The sequence below is a fragment of the Squalius cephalus genome, assembly GCF_949319135.1.
Source record: "Squalius cephalus genome assembly, chromosome: 19".
NCBI lineage: Eukaryota > Metazoa > Chordata > Actinopteri > Cypriniformes > Leuciscidae > Squalius > Squalius cephalus.
Genome location: NC_137140.1, coordinates 5,698,544 through 5,718,093, shown reverse-complemented (window position 1 = coordinate 5,718,093; position 19,550 = coordinate 5,698,544). Strand labels below are relative to the sequence as shown.

The window sequence follows — 19,550 nt, the reverse complement described above, 5'->3', positions numbered from 1 at the left end:
AATGAAAACTAACTCAAATAATATATTTTTTATTACTTCAGTTAACTTTTTTTTTTTTTACTTCTAGCAATTAAAAATGTTCTGGTTTTAGTTTTAGTTAACTACTGTATATAGCCTTAAGGCCTGGTCACACCAACAATGATAACTATAATGATAACTATATTATAACGTCCACACCATCGGACGATATCGTTCAAAGCACACGCTGCAGTTTTGTCATCATGTCGCTTTAAATGCTCGAGCTCTTTAAAGCAGGATGGATTCTGATTGGCTATCAATGTTTTTATCATTCATCAGCTGGAAATAAAACATCCTGAAAGTGATTCCAACGATATAGTTTCTCTTTGCCGTCATCATTATAGTTGTGGCGTGAACTCTGCTAATCTTTTAACGATTTTTAGAACTATACCTTTATCGCTATCACTATAGTTATCATCCTTGGTATGAACGGGCCTTTAATCTGGACCATAGACTGTAAAAAATAGATCTGGACGCATTTTGAGACCATGTTGAGATCGCTTCTGAAATTTGTGTGAAATTACTAAATTAACTTCTCATTTCTGTCTAGGAGGATCAGCTGAGACACTAAAAAGATCTCAAGATGTTCTTTTTTCCTATACAATCAAATGGCTTTTAGAGTAGCCTAAATATTAAAGTCGCTGTGGAACGTTTCTTCCTTGATTGTGGAGGGGAAGGGCTTTAAGGGGACTAAATGACTTGAGAAGTCATATTCATCAGAATGTATCGTTCATGGATGTATCATTCACAATCAGATCTATAACATGCATTTAGAAAATAGATACATAGAATTTTCATTTAATGCTGATTTCAACATTGATTGATTGATTGATTGATTGATTGATTATGTTTATTTCATTCATGGATATTTTCCAACAAAACTTACTTCATCATCCTCATATATATAATTTATAAAACCATGATGAAAAGACATTAAATAGAGATAAGTGTAGCTCAACATTTACAAGCCTCAGGAAGCTGATAGACAGGTACAACAACATGTATTTTACATGCCATGATGTGGTAGCGCGATAAAGATCGGAAGACAAAGCCACTGTGTTTTGTTGTGAATTCTGATCAGCATTTCGACTGTGAATGTTTAAAGCAGGAAATATAGGATCAGGGGAATTACTCAACAATTGTTCATCCAAGCAGTCTGACAAACAAGACAGCTTCCTTGTCTGAAATAGAATCTGCGTTTGCAAATTTTAAAATAATGCTGATTTCCCTGCCTGTGGTTGAGAGAAATAGAGAGATCCTAATGTATGGATATCATGATAAGCCTCTACACACTTTTTCCTCCTTCTAATGATGTGTGTAATGAAAGTGAGGCAGACCAGACATAAAAAGTTCCTGGAACAAGCCTAAACTAAAAATACACAAGCCTGTGTCAGGGATTACTATTCACAAAAGTTTTGTTATTCAAATCTTTAACATGGCAGCCTACAGCTATATGACCCGAGAGTTGGATAACTAAACAGAAAACTAAACAGAAAAAACAACACGAAAGTTTAAAATGACGTAATCATGCTTATAAGATATTTGACCTCAGTGAAAGCCCAAGTGAAATGAAGTTCCTCCTGAACTTTCCTTTAGAACATACTGTATTAGCCGATTAGACACCAAAATGAGCAGTTAATGTGTAACGCAATGTCCCATGCTATTTATAGCACTCTGCAATTTCATTTTTTTTCCCCTGAGGGAAACTTTGCATTTGATTGACAGCTGCTACTTAAATATCAATGGTATGAAATCCATTATGATTGAGCACAGGCCATTCAGAAGAATGGGAACAGTCTAGTCCTTATTTAGACTAGTTTGTTTAAAACACACACACAGTTTTTCAGGTGCTCTAACACACATGAGATTACCACAGATACTATACGCAGTTAAAAGCAGGGTGTAGATGAAACTATAGTGTAAAAAAAAACTTTACAGTGGAAAAAAGACAGTAGTCAAAAGTTTTACGGATTGAACTTCATTAATTGATACTAATACCAACTAAAGTACCAACATCTGTTTTGTACACTTATAATATTCTGACAACCACCATAAAAACACAGGTGTTAAAGAGAAAGCCACATCTAGAATCCTCAAGCTGAGGTAAATACTAATATGTGGAAGCTGCACGGTGTCACACACACACACACACACACACACACACACACACACAAATACAAAACCATCATGGTAACACACGACACTAAAATAATGCAATAAACATTGATATAACAACATAAGGTGTAACATAAAACTGATGATAACAAAAAAAACTAAGAATTATGATCATTTAAATGAAAAAAAAATTATATACTTTTTTCACTTCAAAAAATGTAGATCTCACTAATTAACAGGTTTTTACCGTAACATTTTTAAAATCTTATACCGTTAAAAGTATGATCATTTTATGGTGTAAGAGCAATAGGTAACGTTTTCCTGGTTTAAGTCAAAGTCTGCATAAAATTTATCAGAAAAAAAGGAACAGGATTCGGTCAGTTTGAGAGAAAATTTTGTCTTTTCTTATCTATGCATTTTTTATGCAGTTCGTAGTTTAATGGAAATCAAAAATGTCATGTGTCATTGTTTCAACATTCAAACATTTTATCCTATCCCAGATTAGCAGTGGAAACTAAAGCCCTATTCACACGGGATAAGTAGCCTATTAAGTTACCTGGTGACCTCTAGTGATTTGTAATAAGTACGGAGGTTGTCTGTGATCTTAATCCCGTGCGATTCGGCCATGTCTGTAATTTGTAAAGTAAAAATTCCCCCGCAAATGACCTACCGTATTCGCCGAACACCGAGGTCCTGTGATAATATTAGTCCCGTGCGAATCGGCATCTCTGTGATTTGGTGGGGTCGTTTCTATTTTTTTCAAGGTTTTTGTTTCCTGTGCGCTTTTTTATCCATCTTTCGCGAAGAATGGAGGCTGCGTTGGAGTGTTTTGATAGTATTTTGGGTGCTGGGTCATATCGCTTTACACCATTCGATATAACTATACAATTTGCCGAAAGAGAAAGAGAAAGCTGAAAACCATCAGAAGCGCAAAAACAAAAAGAATGATTAGCTGGAGATGGATGACATGTATAGCAGCATGCGGTAAGGAACATTCTTCTGTTTATGAGATATCATACAGCTAGACCTATAATAACGACAATACATTTCCAAGCAATAGCCTATTGACATCATATCCGTGAGATAAGTCAGTATATTCGAGTAAAATCACAGGCTTCGCTTATCCCGTGCGAATGCGCCACACGAAATTCAGATGTGGGTGGGTAATTTCTAAATCACACGAGGTCCCCAGATAATACTAATCCAGTGTGAATAGGGCTTTAGATTATGTCTGTAATTTGTATGATGAGTTCAAATAAATCTACTGTGGTGCTATGAAAACATGACTCTGTTTGTATGAGCATCCAGCCAGATACCGCCAACATTCCTCAACCAATGGTGTGAGTTTGGGGGTGGAACTATCTATTGGTTTGACCAAAAAAAATTAGGAAACCTGTTCAGACACAGTCATTACAGCGATGACTGCACATAGAAATATGAAATGGACAGGTGTAAAACTCTCTGTGTAATTATGAACATTTATGACTAATAGTTTCTGTGGCAATGTCCCACTGGGCAAGGCAAAGTAAACCATGTGTCTCACTGAGTCAGCCTGACTTTAATGCTGCCTTTACCTGCTATCAGAATTATTGTAAATATGAGTTTCGTAGTGGAAAATTGGAAAGGAACAGCCTCTCAAGCCGTATTTACGATTGGGAAACTCAAAGATCATTTTGATGGCTAAAGTTGGGCAAGCCATAAACTTTAAACATGCAGAGGAGAAAACTATCGCTGTGTGACTCATAAGTTTTATTAATTTTTCCCACAACATCTACATTGCTTTCTCTTGCAGTTGCAGTTACAGTCATGTATATTTATATATATAAATAACCACTTGATGCGTATGTTATGTATTTTGCACAGCGAAAAAACATTTACAGTATATGACCAAAATTGCAGAATAATCTAAATAGCGTGGTGAATGTTCACAATAGGTAAGGTCAAGTTTATATGGTTGCCAATGAATGAACACTACATTTCATTCAAATTCCATTGAATAGTGACTAGATATCTCAATACATTTCGGCTTTAATAAAATTTCCCTAAGAAATAGGCAAGAATGAAACTGGTGTCCTCAGTAATTCCTATTCTTTCCTTCAAAATAAAGCACTTATATGCAACTTGTAATTACAACTTCAGAAGTGGGAAACTTCCAACAGCACATGAAGGAAGCATAGTTCCAAACAAGAATGTTATGATGACCGTAAAATATAATATACCAATCTGTGGGCCTCCTTTGCTCGTGTTTTACCATTTTATATTTGGAAATGCAATTCGTTTTATATACCTTTCTTCAGACTATCATTCATGAATATCTATTATTCATAACACCATCTGATTCTAAATGACACTGAGACCATGTATGTGTGAAGCAGGATGTTAGAAACAAACGTTACTTCTGTTTAACATACTGATAGCCAAGGAATTTACAGCGATAATGAATTCAGAAAGAAGTGATTGTAGGGTGCATAGACGGGACATCATGCTGCTGATTACTTAACCAAATTACTTATCGACCAATGAAATTGAGGCTGCAGAATCAGCAGCTTGAACTCCTACCTCTCTCTCTCTCTCTCACACACACACACACACACACACACACACACACACACACACACACACACACACACACACACACACACACACACACAAAGAAGGGCCATTCAAGGGACCCAGCAGCTCCCCCTCTCTGTTACATCACCAATCATGGCCTGGAATCCTGGATTACCTCATTGAATACTAAAAGTCTGGGCTTGTGAGAGCTCCTAGCACACTGCAGCCATTATCTGCCCATCATTCACACTCAGGTACTTCACTTCCTCCTCTCTCAAAGAGATAAACACGTTCACATACTGTAAGTAAATGCAACAACCTTAAATACGTCCAACTTCAACACGGTTTCAAGAAGCATCAGTGCTTTCAAGAATTATGAACAAGTGTGTTTGATCATTAAAAAACCCATTGGTAAGCTGTTGCAATGCAGTTGTGTTTTGGCTGGTTTCCATGTGGTTTATTGGTAAGTCTTTGTGATATTTTGGTCCCTCCTTCAATGCAGGGTTTTTTTTTTTATTGGTTTTATTATTGGTTAGATGAGAATCTTAAGCCCAAACGGTAGCATGTCTACACTAAAAATGTGTAACAAAGGTCTTGATAAAAAAGTTTCACATCCTGTTCTGAGAGGGGAGTGTATGAGTATACTCTTAATATTACATAATATTAAGTGACTAAATTCAACATTAAACCTTAAAATAGCTTCCCAATCCTTTGACCAACACATTTCCATGACTTATCCATAAAGATTAGAGTAAATTATTTTGAAAATAATCATTTTATATCATTCACAAGGGACACAAATTTTAGCCAATCAAATTTTGCTAAGCAAGACTAGCCTATAAACTAGTCTATAGATTAGTGACTAGACTATAAGACCAAAATTTTATTTTTTCAATTACCTGATATTTCCAGACATTCAAGGTTTTTAAACCTCATTGGCTCTTGTGCGATGACATCATGACATTAAGTCACGTGACACAAAACAGCCAATGAAGTTTGATATTATTGATTTGGCCTCTGTATACATGAATCGATCACTAATTTCAATTTGATTTGAGAATGAATAACCTTGGATTACTTCTGCACTTTTTTTTCCTGAAACTTTTATATTTCCTGAAACTTTTGGTCCCCATTGACTATTATTGTATTTGTATTGACTGAAAAATTCTTCATATGTTCTTTTGTGTTCCACAGCAGAAAGAAAATCATCTGCTGCATTCGAATATGCCTACTTCCATACTATATAGTAGGTGAAAAACAGTATGTGAGCTGAGTAATATGTCCGAATTTATTCATTCATTCCAGCGAGATTCTGAAGTGCACATTCGGTTGGCACTTTACTATCCCATGAGGCCAAGGGAGAAGAGTTACCTTTACATTTAGTCATTTAGCAAACGCTTTTTTCCAAAGCAACTTATAAATTAGGACTAAATTAAGCGAAAGAGGCAAAAACAATGCAAGAAGAAGTGCTCAAAATACAAAGTGCAGGCATTGCTCAGGGTAACAAAAGCCAGACAAGAGAGGATCAACGGAAAAGGAAAGGATTGTTTTTTTTTTTTTTTTAGAGGTTAAGTGCTCACGGAAGAGATGAGTTTTAAGTTGTCAGGGATTCTGCATTCCGGATGAGGGTGGGGACAGCATTGCACCAGCATGGAACCGTGAGTTGTGAATGGAAGTGAAGTGATGCAACTGACGCTGTAGATCTTGTGATGACCATGTGATGACAACATGGTGGATGTAGTATGTCTGAATTTCAGCCATACTACACACATTCATACTATACACTCACCTAAAGGATTATTAGGAACACCTGTTAAATTTCTCATTAATGCAATTATCTAATCAGCCAATCACATGGCAGTTGCTTCAATGCATTTAGGGGTGTGGTCCTGGTCAAGACAATCTCCTGAACTCCAAACTGAATGTCAGAAAGAAAGGTGATTTAAGCCATTTTGAGCGTGGCATGGTTGTTGGTGCCAGACGGGCCGGTCTGAGTATTTCACAATCTGCTCAGTTACTGGGATTTTCACGCACAACCATTTCTAGGGTTTACAAAGAATGGTGTGAAAAGGGAAAAACATCCAGTATGCGGCAGTCCTGTGGGCGAAAATGCCTTGTTGATGCTAGAGGTCAGAGGAGAATGGACCGACTGATTCAAGCTGATAGAAGAGCAACTTTGACTGAAATAACCACTCATTACAACCGAGGTATGCAGCAAAGCATTTGTGAAGCCACAACACGCACAACCTCGAGGCGGATGGGCTACAACAGCAGAAGACCCCACCGGGTACCACTCATCTCCACTACAAATAGGAAAAAGAGGCTACAATTTGCACAAGCTCACCAAAATTGGACAGTTGAAGACTGGAAAAATGTTGCCTGGTCTGATGAGTCTCGATTTCTGTTGAGACATTCAGATGGTAGAGTCAGAATTTGGCATATACAGAATGAGAACATGGATCCATCATGCCTTGTTACCACTGTGCAGGCTGGTGGTGGTGGTGTAATGGTGTGGGGGATGTTTTCTTGGCGCACTTTAGGCCCCTTAGTGCCAATTGGGCATCGTTTAAATGCCACGGCCTACCTGAGCATTGTTTCTGACCATGTCCATCCCTTTATGACCACCATGTACCCATCCTCTGATGGCTACTTCCAGCAGGATAATGCACCATGTCACAAAGCTCGAATCATTTCAAATTGGTTTCTTGAACATGACAATGAGTTCACTGTACTAAAATGGCCCCCACAGTCACCAGATCTCAACCCAATAGAGCATCTTTGGGATGTGGTGGAACGGGAGCTTCGTGCCCTGGATGTGCATCCCACAAATCTCCATCAACTGCAAGATGCTATCCTATCAATATGGGCCAACTTTTCTAAAGAATGCTTTCAGCACCTTGTTGAATCAATGCCACGTAGAATTAAGGCAGTTCTGAAGGCGAAAGGGGGTCAAACACAGTATTAGTATGGTGTTCCTAATAATCCTTTAGGTGAGTGTATAGAACACACTTTTTAATGGTCACAAAGTAAGTTTAAAACCAAATGTGGTAAGAGATTTTGGATGCAGCAATAATTTTGAACAACATGGGGCTGATTATATGTAACACACATGTTCTTTTTAAAGCTCCTGGGAAATAAAAACACAGGCAACTTGCGTTACTTGGGCAATTGTTTTTGGTGTACATGCTAGACATGATCATGAGGATATTGTTTTGACATAGCTTTAGTTTACAATTTACAAGTCAGAGTGGTCACTATAAGAAGAGGACATAAAATGGTCTACAGTACCTAAATTTCAAAGTCTAGTAAATGAATTTGAAGGCACGACACAGAATAAGAATAACACTGCACTTCTGTACTGCATATTGGATTTAATTCTCTAATAGCAAAGACCAAAACTTCCCCTATTCACACCTGAAATCCCACAGAAAGTACAGAGAGAACTGAGAGCTCTTGAGTGCTTTCTTCTCACTATACCTGATGGGGAAGTTTAGGTGTGTTTTTTGTCAGAGAAGTTGTTAGCATTTAATCATGTAATGTAATATAAAGTGCTGGGAAACGATTAATCACAATTAATCGCATCCAAAATAAAAGTTTGTGTTACATAATATATGTGTGTGTACTGTGTATAATTATTTTGTATATAGAAATACACACCCATGCATGTATATATTTAATAAATACCGGTACGTGTTATTTATATATAATATAATGTATAAATATACATATATAGCCTACAGTATGCAAATATTGCTTAAATATATACATGATGTGTGTGTATTTATATACACAAAATAATAATACACAGTACACACACTTATATTTTGTAAACACAAACTTTTATTTTGGATGTGATTAATCGCGATTAATCGTTGCCCAGCACTAATATAATAACTAAGTTTTTCAACATGTTTAATCTGATTTTTGTAGTGTGAAAAATTTTTTTGGGGTACAAATAGTACAAATACTAACTATAATAATTACACAGAATATAATATTACAAAAATTAATTATAAAATAGTTTTAAATGGAGTATACCATTTCACACTGCTGACATTGCTTGACATTTCAAGGCAGCTACTAGCATGCAGACCATCAGACAAACAAGATCTTTGCCTGTGGTATCAAAACAAACTGGTGGAAAAGGAACTTCCCACATTTCATTGAACAGAGCAAGGCAGAATAGTCACGATCACGCAAGGAGATCCAACATGCTGAATGGAGCTGAAAACGTAACAATCGGCTCAAACACTCAAATTAAAACGCTTAACGATATGTCCTGGATTTATTTGGTCAAGAACAAACAAATATTGATCCAAAGTCTATAATCTGTAAAGTTGTATATAATGTAATGAGTTACCAGAAGAGGGAAATAGCCGAACATTTGTTTTGATAGTAAATGTTAAGGAAATTTGCATCATTAGAGATATGGGCTTCACCACTGCGCTAAAATTAGACGCCCCACCTATAAAGTGCCGTCCTAATTACTAAACGAAGCGCAAAGACATTAATGAGCACATCAGCACAGACTTGCAAAAGCCAAAAGACAAACACTTCAGGCGGACACAACTCAGCAACAACAGAATAATTAACAGTTAATCACATGACTTTTGCCATTCTTAAAATCATGTGTTTAATTTTTTTTTTTTTTTACACATTTTAAAGTCGGCATGAAACGAAAGTTGCAATAGTCTTTTATTCTCTATTGCGGAGTACATCCGAGTGAAGCGGCTTCTTAAACGAGAAAGATTGTAGGGCGGGGCTTGATTTTTTTCCATGGGGAATTGATTGGATCATTGTGGTTTGCTATTGGTTGCCCCGCCCTCGTGCCAGTAATCATGTCATCAGAGAAGAGAAGAGATGTTGCTGCAAGAGGGAGGGGAAGTTATTTTGATCAAAGATTATGAGGGCTCATGAATTAAAAATAATAATAATAATAATAATAATAATGTGCACAAATAAATTATTTATGATAAATACTGCAATATCAGTTCCTTAAGTAGAGCAATAGCTGAAGCAAACGCACACGTTTAGAAACACGTAACGTGTTAAGAAAATAGCCAAACTTTGTAAAGATGGTATAATTGACAAGTTAGGCTACCTTGACAAAAGCTGCTTGAAACGTCAAAAATAAAATATACTTAAGTGAGTGTGCAGTTACACTCGTCTTTACTAAATCCTGCAATATTCCATGAAAAAATAAGAATTGTCCATTTTGATTTCATGGTGACTTTAAAATAATGTAGTATACACACTGTTGATATTACGATTGCTTGCTGAGCTGAGATTGAACAGTGCTTTTGCAATATCTTAATGATTAGGAGAAGAGAGAGGGAGTATGGGATCAGAGATGGGAACATGTCCCAGGGCAGACTCAAACCCAGTCTGAGGTGTATACCTGCCAAATACTTTGGTAAAGATTCACTGAAGCAATATCTCTCTCTCTAAACTCGATTGGACACATACAGTCTTGCATCTCTTGTAATCTTAATCTACTCCACCTATGTTGCTCACACTCCTGCTGTCGTGCACATGCACACGGATGGGGTCTTCCAGTGCACTGCGCTGTGTGAGAAGCATTAGCATAAGCTGACCTACATATCCGGGACTGCACACCAGCGCCACACATTGTGCCCGCCGGACTGAATGGCACCTCAGCCATGCCACTGCTGAAACCACCATCTCTATGGAAACCAAAACTTCACTGGCAGGCCTCCAGAGTTCTTGTGCTATCCGACCAAAAAACCCACAGAGAAGACAGCACACGCTTACAAACCTGCTGAAATGGACACTTCAGGGATACATGCAGAGAATTGCATTTAATGCACAGTTATCAATTACCTAAAAGCAAGACTGAGAGCTCTTGACTCTCTGATGACACTTTTATTGTAAAAACATAAATCAAAACATAAAACATAAATTTATTGCAAAAACATAAATCTTTGCTGCCTATGTCTTTTATATGTTAATCACACACTGACTGGCCACTAATGGAAGAGAGTGACGTAATGCCTAGCAAAAAGTGATGGTATCAGATGGTAATACTATGGTATTTTGATATATGGGTCAATAATTAATAAGAATGTCTGAGATAAAAAAAAACGTTAAAAACTTTACTTTAAAATGCCAAATTCGTATATAATATAATAGCCTATATCATTTTTTTCCCAACCAATTGTTTTAAGTAGTGTAGCCATGAAATAAATAGTATTGAAATGCATTCCTTGCAACTTAATAATAATAATTATTAAAAAAATAATAATAATAAAAAAAAAACACATCCAAGCATGGTCAATTATCCATGTGGGGAAAAAACATGCCACTTTTATGTACTTTGGTACTTGTTTTAAATAAATGTACCCATTTAAAATGTTGGTTAATTTCTTATTTTGCTCACAGTCACAAACAAACATGAATACGCTAAAAGTAAGGTTGTGCTAATTTAACTTCGATGTTATCCCCAGGTGAATAGGGTAAAAAAGAAAATTAACTATGGTACTAAATATCCCCATACTTCCCAAGATGATTGATTAGGCTACATTAAGAATTGCAAAAAAAAAAAAAAAAAAATTGCATTACAAGTTTTCTGAAATGTTATATGCAAATGAGGCGTTATCTAATTAAATATAGCCTACAATACTTTACATACATTTCCAGAACAGAGATCTGAGCACTAGATTAAGTCAGATTCAAAATTATTGTTTCATTTTGTTGACATATAGGGGATTTTTGATTTCTCTTTTTATCACTATGAGGTACTTCTGTCAAAATGTATAACATCAGGCGAATTATATATGAACAAACCCCTCGGTATAGACCTTCGGAATACGGATAGGAATAAAACTGTAAAGTGTTGTGTGTGTAAAGCTGCTGAACTGGAGATGTCTGACTCTGTGCAGGAGAAGAAAAAAAAAACATTTTGAGAAGACGGCCTTTTAAGGTTTGCATTGTTGGCTAATTGAAATCTGCAAATACATGAAGTGCAATAAAAGCACTTAAAAGTGGGTGTTTTCTTTCCACTAGAGACAACACTTTATGAAAAGTCAAAAGCCTAAAATCGCAAAATAACAGATGCATGAAACATGTTTTTGTCGGTAGCGTCTCATTCTGTAAGTAACACACACGATAGTATTGTCCGTCAAATCACCTCAGATTCCTCACCGCATCACTCCCGACCGGAAGCGCAGGATTATTCTGTCATACCTTACGTGTCTGCACAGGTGAAACCTTCCCGTTACAAGAAGATGAAAAGACAATCCAACCGGCAGCAAAACTGATGTTTAGAATCCATCGTTTTAACGCTGAAGTGCTTTATCCGTCACTCCGCAGGGAAACAGGTGTGTTTGTGGGAGTGGTTGTAGTAAACGCCAGGTACTGTACCTCCCTACAGTGCCACTCACACTCATAAGGGCACTTGGCAGCAACTCACCTAACCTGTTGTGCTCTTCATTTGACTCTGATAGAATGGTTGAAAACACCTTCCCCCTAGACAGTCAAATTAGGCTTATACTTCGGGACCACGCATCACGTTTCGACTCCATTAATAAATAACTAGGTAATTAATGATAAACTCGGTACCTACTCTAACGTTACTAGACAAATAAAAGTTGTCCATACGCACCGCGTCTTGTTTACCGGTGTGGAAGATGAAACGGATGGAGAAGCCGGTTCGGTGCCGGTGAGGGGCAGCGGCCGTACACACAAATAGAAGAGCAAACCATTGACATGCAGATCACTTGGCAGGGAGCTCCAGAAATTGAGTCTGACTGGGCGTTTGAAGAGGGTCGAAACGTTGCTAATAAACACAATCCGGGTACAGCGCTTCAAACGCAGAAATCTAACAGCTAGCCTATATCAGCATAAATTGTGTCAATATTAGGACGCATAACGAGGAGTTGCTTGACTCTTCACAGTTAAATTTTCTTAATTTTACGACCAGTCTAAACAAATTTCAATTTTACATAACGTTACATAAGGAAAGTTTCAAACGTCGTTATTTCACAACAAGACTAGGCTCGTGAGGCTGTAACTATAGCAACGGTAGTTCGCGAGCGGTTAGGATCGGCACGGATGGAACAGTCGAAAGAAAAGAGTAGCCTAACTTTATGCTACTATTTTTATTAGTAATTTACATATGTTTACATATTTAAAGTAGGTATATACCACAAAACGTACGTTTAGTTACGTACTTGTTTTAAGATAGGGAGGTAAGAGCTTGATAAGCGTTTTTTAGCCCATTATTTTCTAAAATCAAATCTGAGCAAAATCAACGGTAACGTTAGGCTACGAGTCAGAGACAGACAGAGCACCAGTTACATTACATAGGCCTACTGTAAAAAAACAAAAATAACCCTCCAAAGCTTGACATACGAAATAATGGTAAGAAGAAATAGTTTAAAAAAATGGATCAATTTACTGAACCTTTAGACATTTTTTTTATCAGGCTTTTATGACCCATATGGTGAGAATATGGAGCTCACACTCGAGCAGGAAAAATATTTTTTACTCGGTAAAAACTATGGAATTTGGTGCAAACTTTCTTGTTTATATCTCCAAAAATGAAGATGAAATTCTGATAGCTTGTAATGTAAATCAGTGAGCCTTTTATGACAGTACAACAGACTATTTGCATAAAATGCATATAAATATCAGTTGCCACTCTACATGTTCCAATAATATGTCTTAGTAGATGATATTTAAAGGCTGTTTTATGATCAAAGATTCAATCAGATTAAAGATCAATCAGATGACATGTAGGGCTACTATATTTTGTAAAACAGTTTTCTTAGCAAAGTTCTGATCATTTTGCAAATTTAGAGGCCTTCAGAAATTCAAAAAATGAAAGTTCTTATTCAATCAATTGGTCATGTAATGCTTGCACTTCTACACCAAATTCTAAGGACAGCTAAAGTTTTAAACTGACGCAATTATTGCTTCATTATCATTTGATAACGATGTTGACACCTGAGACATCAGCAGCACTTCCCTTTGGTTTCACTTTTGTAGGCTCAGATGCTAATTTGTATACAGCACCACCATGTGTTCAAGAAAAGCAGCTAAATCAATCCGATTGTGAGCAATCCAAGTCATTATGAGATGAGTATTCTAAAGTATACTGGGTCATCACTTAAATTCACAGACATTTTATAAATAAATGAATAGGTTATACCTAGCCTTTGTCACTGAACAACACTGCTGTTGTTACAAACATATTTGGAGAATGGAATAAAATAGAAAATTGTTTTGCTACATACAGAAATTGCTGTCTTATGTAGGCTAATGCAGCTTTACTTTGCACATGAAGAAGTATTACTTACCAGAGGCTTATCTGGTGTAACAGGGCTTGGGACTGGGGAACTCTGTGTCTTTACTGTCATATTATCATCAGGTTTTGAGGATTCTGGTTCTCTCACCGTATTTATACTCTCATACACATTCTTGTCTTTATCCATGAGGTTCCACATGTCTTCACTCCAGCCAGATCTAATGAGCATTTGAATATCTTGATCCAGGCTCTTTGAGTCCACCCGAGGCCTCTCTATTGACTCTTTTGGACTCTCAATTGATTTGATCTCCAATTCTGAGGTGATATCTGTAAAAGCAGGTGTCAATAAGATAGAGGGTGGTGTTTCCCCTTTAGATGGAGAACCAGGGTTGAAAGAAACATTGTCATAAATCTGGAGTTCAGGCACAGGACCGGCCTCTGCTTCAACCTTTAGGGGATCTGGATCCAAACCCTTCAGTTCAAAGAATTCCTTTGGAATAATATATGTTGATATTCTATGGCCGTCTTTCTCTGAGTCTCGTTTTATGGAGTCAGGGACTCGAAGCGTGACCTCAGCAGGTTTAATGTTGGCGGGAAGACTATCAGGAGCTGTCTCGGAGCTGGGCTTGAGGGGTTTCAATCCACTAAACTCTTCTGGAGGGTCCAGTGGAGTTTGGTTTGTTTCAGGTGGGAGCTCGGTCACATACATAGCTGGAATGAAAAAAGGCTTGTCCGTCTCGTGTCTCCGAACGTGCCACCAGGTTTCATTGGTCTTGGCTACCAGGATGTAGTGCTCGTTGGGTTTGATGGACACCATTCTGCCATCTCGAGCAGTGTAACTGTATTCAAATTTCACCAGAACCTGCTGTGAAAGTGACATAGTGGCCCACGTCTGCTGATCCCAAACCTGTTAAGTGGCTGGTGTTCGGTGCAAAGAGGAAATCAAGGCTCATATATAATCATCATGAGATCTGAAGAAAGAGGAGAAAAAAAAAACAATAGGTAATTTGTTTGAAACAATTCAGATCTGAAGCTCAAACAAACATATACGTCTACAAGAATATGAAAAACAAATCAAAACAAAAAATAAAAAAGCAAAACAAAATTTACTTACAGATTTACTAGGAACAAGAAATAAAAAATGCAAAACAAAACACAAAGAAAAAACTTTATTACGAACAAGAATATAAAAAAACTTTACTAAAACAAAACTTTACTAATAGATTTACTAGGAACAAAAAAACAAAAACAAATCAAAAAAGAAAAAAAAACTAAACTTTACATTTACTAAGGACACAAATATGAAAAACAAAAACACAGATTTGCTATAGGACCAAGAACATAAAAAACAAAAATCAAAACAAAACTTTACTTACAGATTTACAAGGAACAAGAATATAAAAATAAAAATAGAAACCACAAAACAAGACTTTAACAGATTTACTAGGAACAAGAATATACTTTACTTAAAGATTCACTTGGGACAGGAATGCAAAACAAAAAGCCAAAACTTTAGGTGCTTTTTTCCTTGGGACAGTAAGTAACAACCTAGCAAACACCCAGAACACCTCAGCAACCACATATCAGTGCCCTAGCAACCACCCACAGCACCCTATAGCACCATTAAAATGTAAAAGTCTAAAAAAATAATTATTAGCCAAAGAGAATATGTATATGTACTGTAAATTAAATCAGTGTCACTAATAGGTGCACAGAGGTGAAAATGGCAAAAAACAAAACAAACAAGGGTTATTTTAGAGCATTACATAAGGTTTGTTTATTGCAACTAGGGCTTTTCTGATGGGGTGGAACAAAATATTTGTGAAGCAGAGGAATGCAGATAAACCAGGGGAACAACAGGTGTGTCGGAGTGAGAGATGAGAGAAACCTGACAGCAGACAGCCTAAAACTGAATATTTACATTAATGAAACCAGAGAGCAGACAACAAGTGATGAAAAGATGCAGGCATGAAGAAAGAAAGAGAGAGAGAGAGAGAGAGAGAGAGAGAGAGAGAGAGAGAGAGAGAGAGAGAGAGAGAGAGAGAGAGAGAGAGAGAGAGAGAGAGAGAGAGAGAGACACTCAGGGCAGGACGGCGCATCCGGCCCATGAGTTCCCCCGACAATAAATCATCCTATAAAACAGGACAGGAACAAATAATGATAAATGCAGTTGCAAATGCAGTTAACAAACCTTAGATTAAGCCAGGATTAGGCCTTAGTTTAATTAGGACATTTTTTTCTTGAGACAAAACACTGGCAGTGACATATTTGAAGATCTGCCAGTGAAAGTTGCTTTCAGTTAAAACAGCTCAAACATCCTAGACTAGTCTTAAACCTTGTCTGTGAAACCGGAGGTTAATATTGCATCTTTGTCATGTTGAAAAGCACTGATTTTCAGGATGACGTAAATTTATTTGCCATTCAATTCTGTTATCATTTACTTACCCTCATGTTGTTCCAAACCTGACTTTCTCTCTTCTGTGAAACACAAAATATGCTATTTTGAAGAATATGTTTTTGGCAACCAAACCATTTTAGTTAGGCTACCCTTGACTTCTATTGTATGGACATGATTCATATAAATGAACCATTGATCATTAATATATATGTAAAAAATATACTGCTCTCTTTGTTTTTTTGCAGTCGTTTTTACTTTTGGTTTGTAATTTGTAGTGCAAATTACTACAAATAATATTGCAATTACAATATTTGTACAATTAATACAAATAATATTTTGTAATATTGCTTGTCAAAAGACAGTATTTTGTTATAAATTTGAATATTAAGTTAAATTATGATTAGTTCCCCATCACTACCTAGAGGGAAACAGCTATGCTAAAAGCATGAACATTTAAAGCGGCGGACAGCTCTTCTGCACAGCACTTGCTACAGGAAGTGAGTGTATTTTGCAGAGGAACGCTGCACTAACCCCAAACCTACACAGAAGAAGAGACGCCAAAATAGGGGAAACATCAACTCGTAAAACAGGAAAACATCCATCATGCTATGTGCAAACTGCAATCTCGGTTTCATTGTGGTTGTTGCAAAATACTAATGACATAATTGCTAAAGCAGATTTGATGTTTCTGTGATGACTGATTAACTAACATCTTATTTTAATTCTAAAACTGCCACACCAACAGCAACTGACAAAGACATGAGCGTGTGTTTTCATGTGCTGTGTCTCCGTGGAATGGACTACAGCCAGTCAACGCCTCTTGTGTCAAGAGAAATGCATCCGAACCTCTCATGAAAACATTCAAGTTAGACAGAGAGTTCAGACTGCTGAACAATTATGAATTCTTCCATATAACATGTACATGTGACTTGCACATATGTTAGTTTGTATATAAACACATACAGACCTAAAGTGAGATTAATATACAAACAATTATGAGATGTTAATTACATTTGAATCATTTGAATCTTTTGCTTACATCCTAACATATTTTAAATCAAATTCTGTTTCATAGATAAAGCACAACATAACAATCAAAACAAAACTCTCCTTTTGGTACATGATTGGGAAAGTACAACTATTATCATCAGTCTCTGAAGAACATGCACTTATTACTGCATGAATATACAGATTGCAGGAAATAATGTTGACAGCTGTTCATAACAAAACTGCATGCATTAACACAGTGAGATGAGGTATTCTGGGTGAATGAAACAACACAGATACAAGTAACTTACCATTGGAAAGCAGAATAATCCCTCGACTCCTTCTTCTGTGAGCTCTGGGATAACTGGAGAATTCACATTAGTAATGAACTATCACCTCTGTCTCTCCCTCGATTAATCCAGGATGTGTCAGCCCCATACTCTAGACCTGTAGTGCGGTTGAGTCAGTGTGAGAGAGAAATGTGCCCAGATTTGTGTTGCTAGACGGGTTTGAGTGTGGCTGAGTGAAGCGAGCAGAGGGTGTGTGTGTGTGTGTGTCTACAAACAAACACTGATGATCCTCATATGATTTACAACGCAACTGCTTATCAAAACCACCAGTGCTTTTACATTCACCAAGTGAGGGAACAATTGTCAAAAGATGGAAAAGCTGAGAAATGAGGAAGCAGGAAATAAAAAAAAGAGAAACGTTGAAGAGAACGTGCCAGTGCTAGTGTGTTTTTAAACATTGACATGGCAACGCCGGCAGGGGCGTGAATATAAACTGAAGGCCTGTACTTTGTGTTTCATTAAAGTAATTTTCGGCATTATGACTCATATTTCCGAGTCATATGGAATCTACAGACTTCAAACGTGGGTGTTGGCAGGAATGCTCTGACTTTAAGGAACCTTTATGAAGGTTTTAAGGTTCACGCATCAGTCAATGATGCTAATCTCTCGTGTGTTTTCTTTCACCTTGTGGTCTGTGTCGTGCTGATAACTGGTCCAGGGTCAACAGGAAACGGCATTACAGCTTTTGAATAATGGATGGTCTTAAAGTATGGGGTGCGGTTGAGGTAGAAAAGGTTATCATCGAGAAAAAGACATCCACATATTCAATAGACGACTATATCACCATTCCCCAGTTAACTATAGTGATGAGTCGTTCATGAACTGTCATGTGACAAATGAACGAAAGACTCGGAAGGTAAAGAAATTATTTATGTTCCCTGCAAATTATTTTTGACTCTATTATAATGATTTCTTAATTCAGAATAGGATCAAGATTGCGTAGGTGGATGTGTTCGGGAATTTGCCTGTTAAAAGTGTAACATTTAAAGCCCCTTAAATGAACGAAATGACTCGAAAAAAGATTCGTTCATTTTGATGAACGAGATCGAACAAGAGAGTCAGTAAAATGATCCGAACATTAAAGTTTTTTCTGAAATACCCTTTTTTTTTAAAAACAATATTCAAATGAGGCATCATATAATTAAAAATGCAGCAATTTAAATACATTTCTAGAACAGAAATCTGAATATTTGAAATATTGGTTCATTTTGTTGACATATAAAGTTTTGTTTTTTACAGAGGGGACTTTGGATATTTGCATTTTCACTCCATAAATCAGAAAATACTGTCATATTACCATGTTTATAGGAGTATGTAAATCAGGTGAATGATATGTTAACAAACTCTGTCAAAACCTTCAGAATATAGATAGGAATACAACAGGAAAATTTGTTGTATGTAACTGCTGCTAAAGTGGAAATTTTTATAATAAAAAATAATTTAAAAAACTCATGGCCTTTAACTTAGCCCTCTAGCGATTAAAAAACAAAACTGCATGCATTTTGTGGAAGAACACTGTTTTGGTTGTGCTTCGGCTCTGCGTGACTGTGCGGATGAATATGACCCTTAACAATAGATGAACTCTGTTAGAGAGCTACATGACAATTTATCTGCTCAATAAAATACTTTACTCACCTGTATAATTAAAAAAGCCTTCTCCGCGATGCTTTTATTTAAAAAAAATCCATCACCCATCTCCGAAAAGCCTCAGTTATTATTAGTCAATGTTAGTTGCTACTAGTCAGTGTTGATACCCGTTTTATTACGAACTCTGTTGCCTTTTCTTTTTGCCAGTAGACTCTCCTCTGTTCGGTTTGTTTAAAACGGGTGATTTCCCAGCAGTTTGAGATTTAGCATGCTCCAT

At 36.8% G+C, this 19,550-nt stretch overlaps 1 protein-coding gene across 2 annotated transcripts in view; it reads right to left on the bottom strand.

Moving 5' to 3' along the window:
* Nucleotides 1-17,976, bottom strand: part of arhgap27 (Rho GTPase activating protein 27) — a 37,256-nt gene extending 19,280 nt beyond the window's left edge. For both annotated transcript variants that reach the window (XM_079850813.1, XM_079850814.1), the window contains exons 1-2: nt 17,648-17,976; nt 14,004-14,922 (exon numbers count right to left, since the gene is read on the bottom strand). In XM_079850813.1, coding sequence (XP_079706939.1) covers nt 14,004-14,831 — 828 coding nt within the window. In that variant the 5' untranslated portion in view covers nt 14,832-14,922; nt 17,648-17,976. The remainder of the gene's footprint in view (nt 1-14,003; nt 14,923-17,647) is intronic.
* Nucleotides 17,977-19,550: the final 1,574 nt, after the last annotated feature.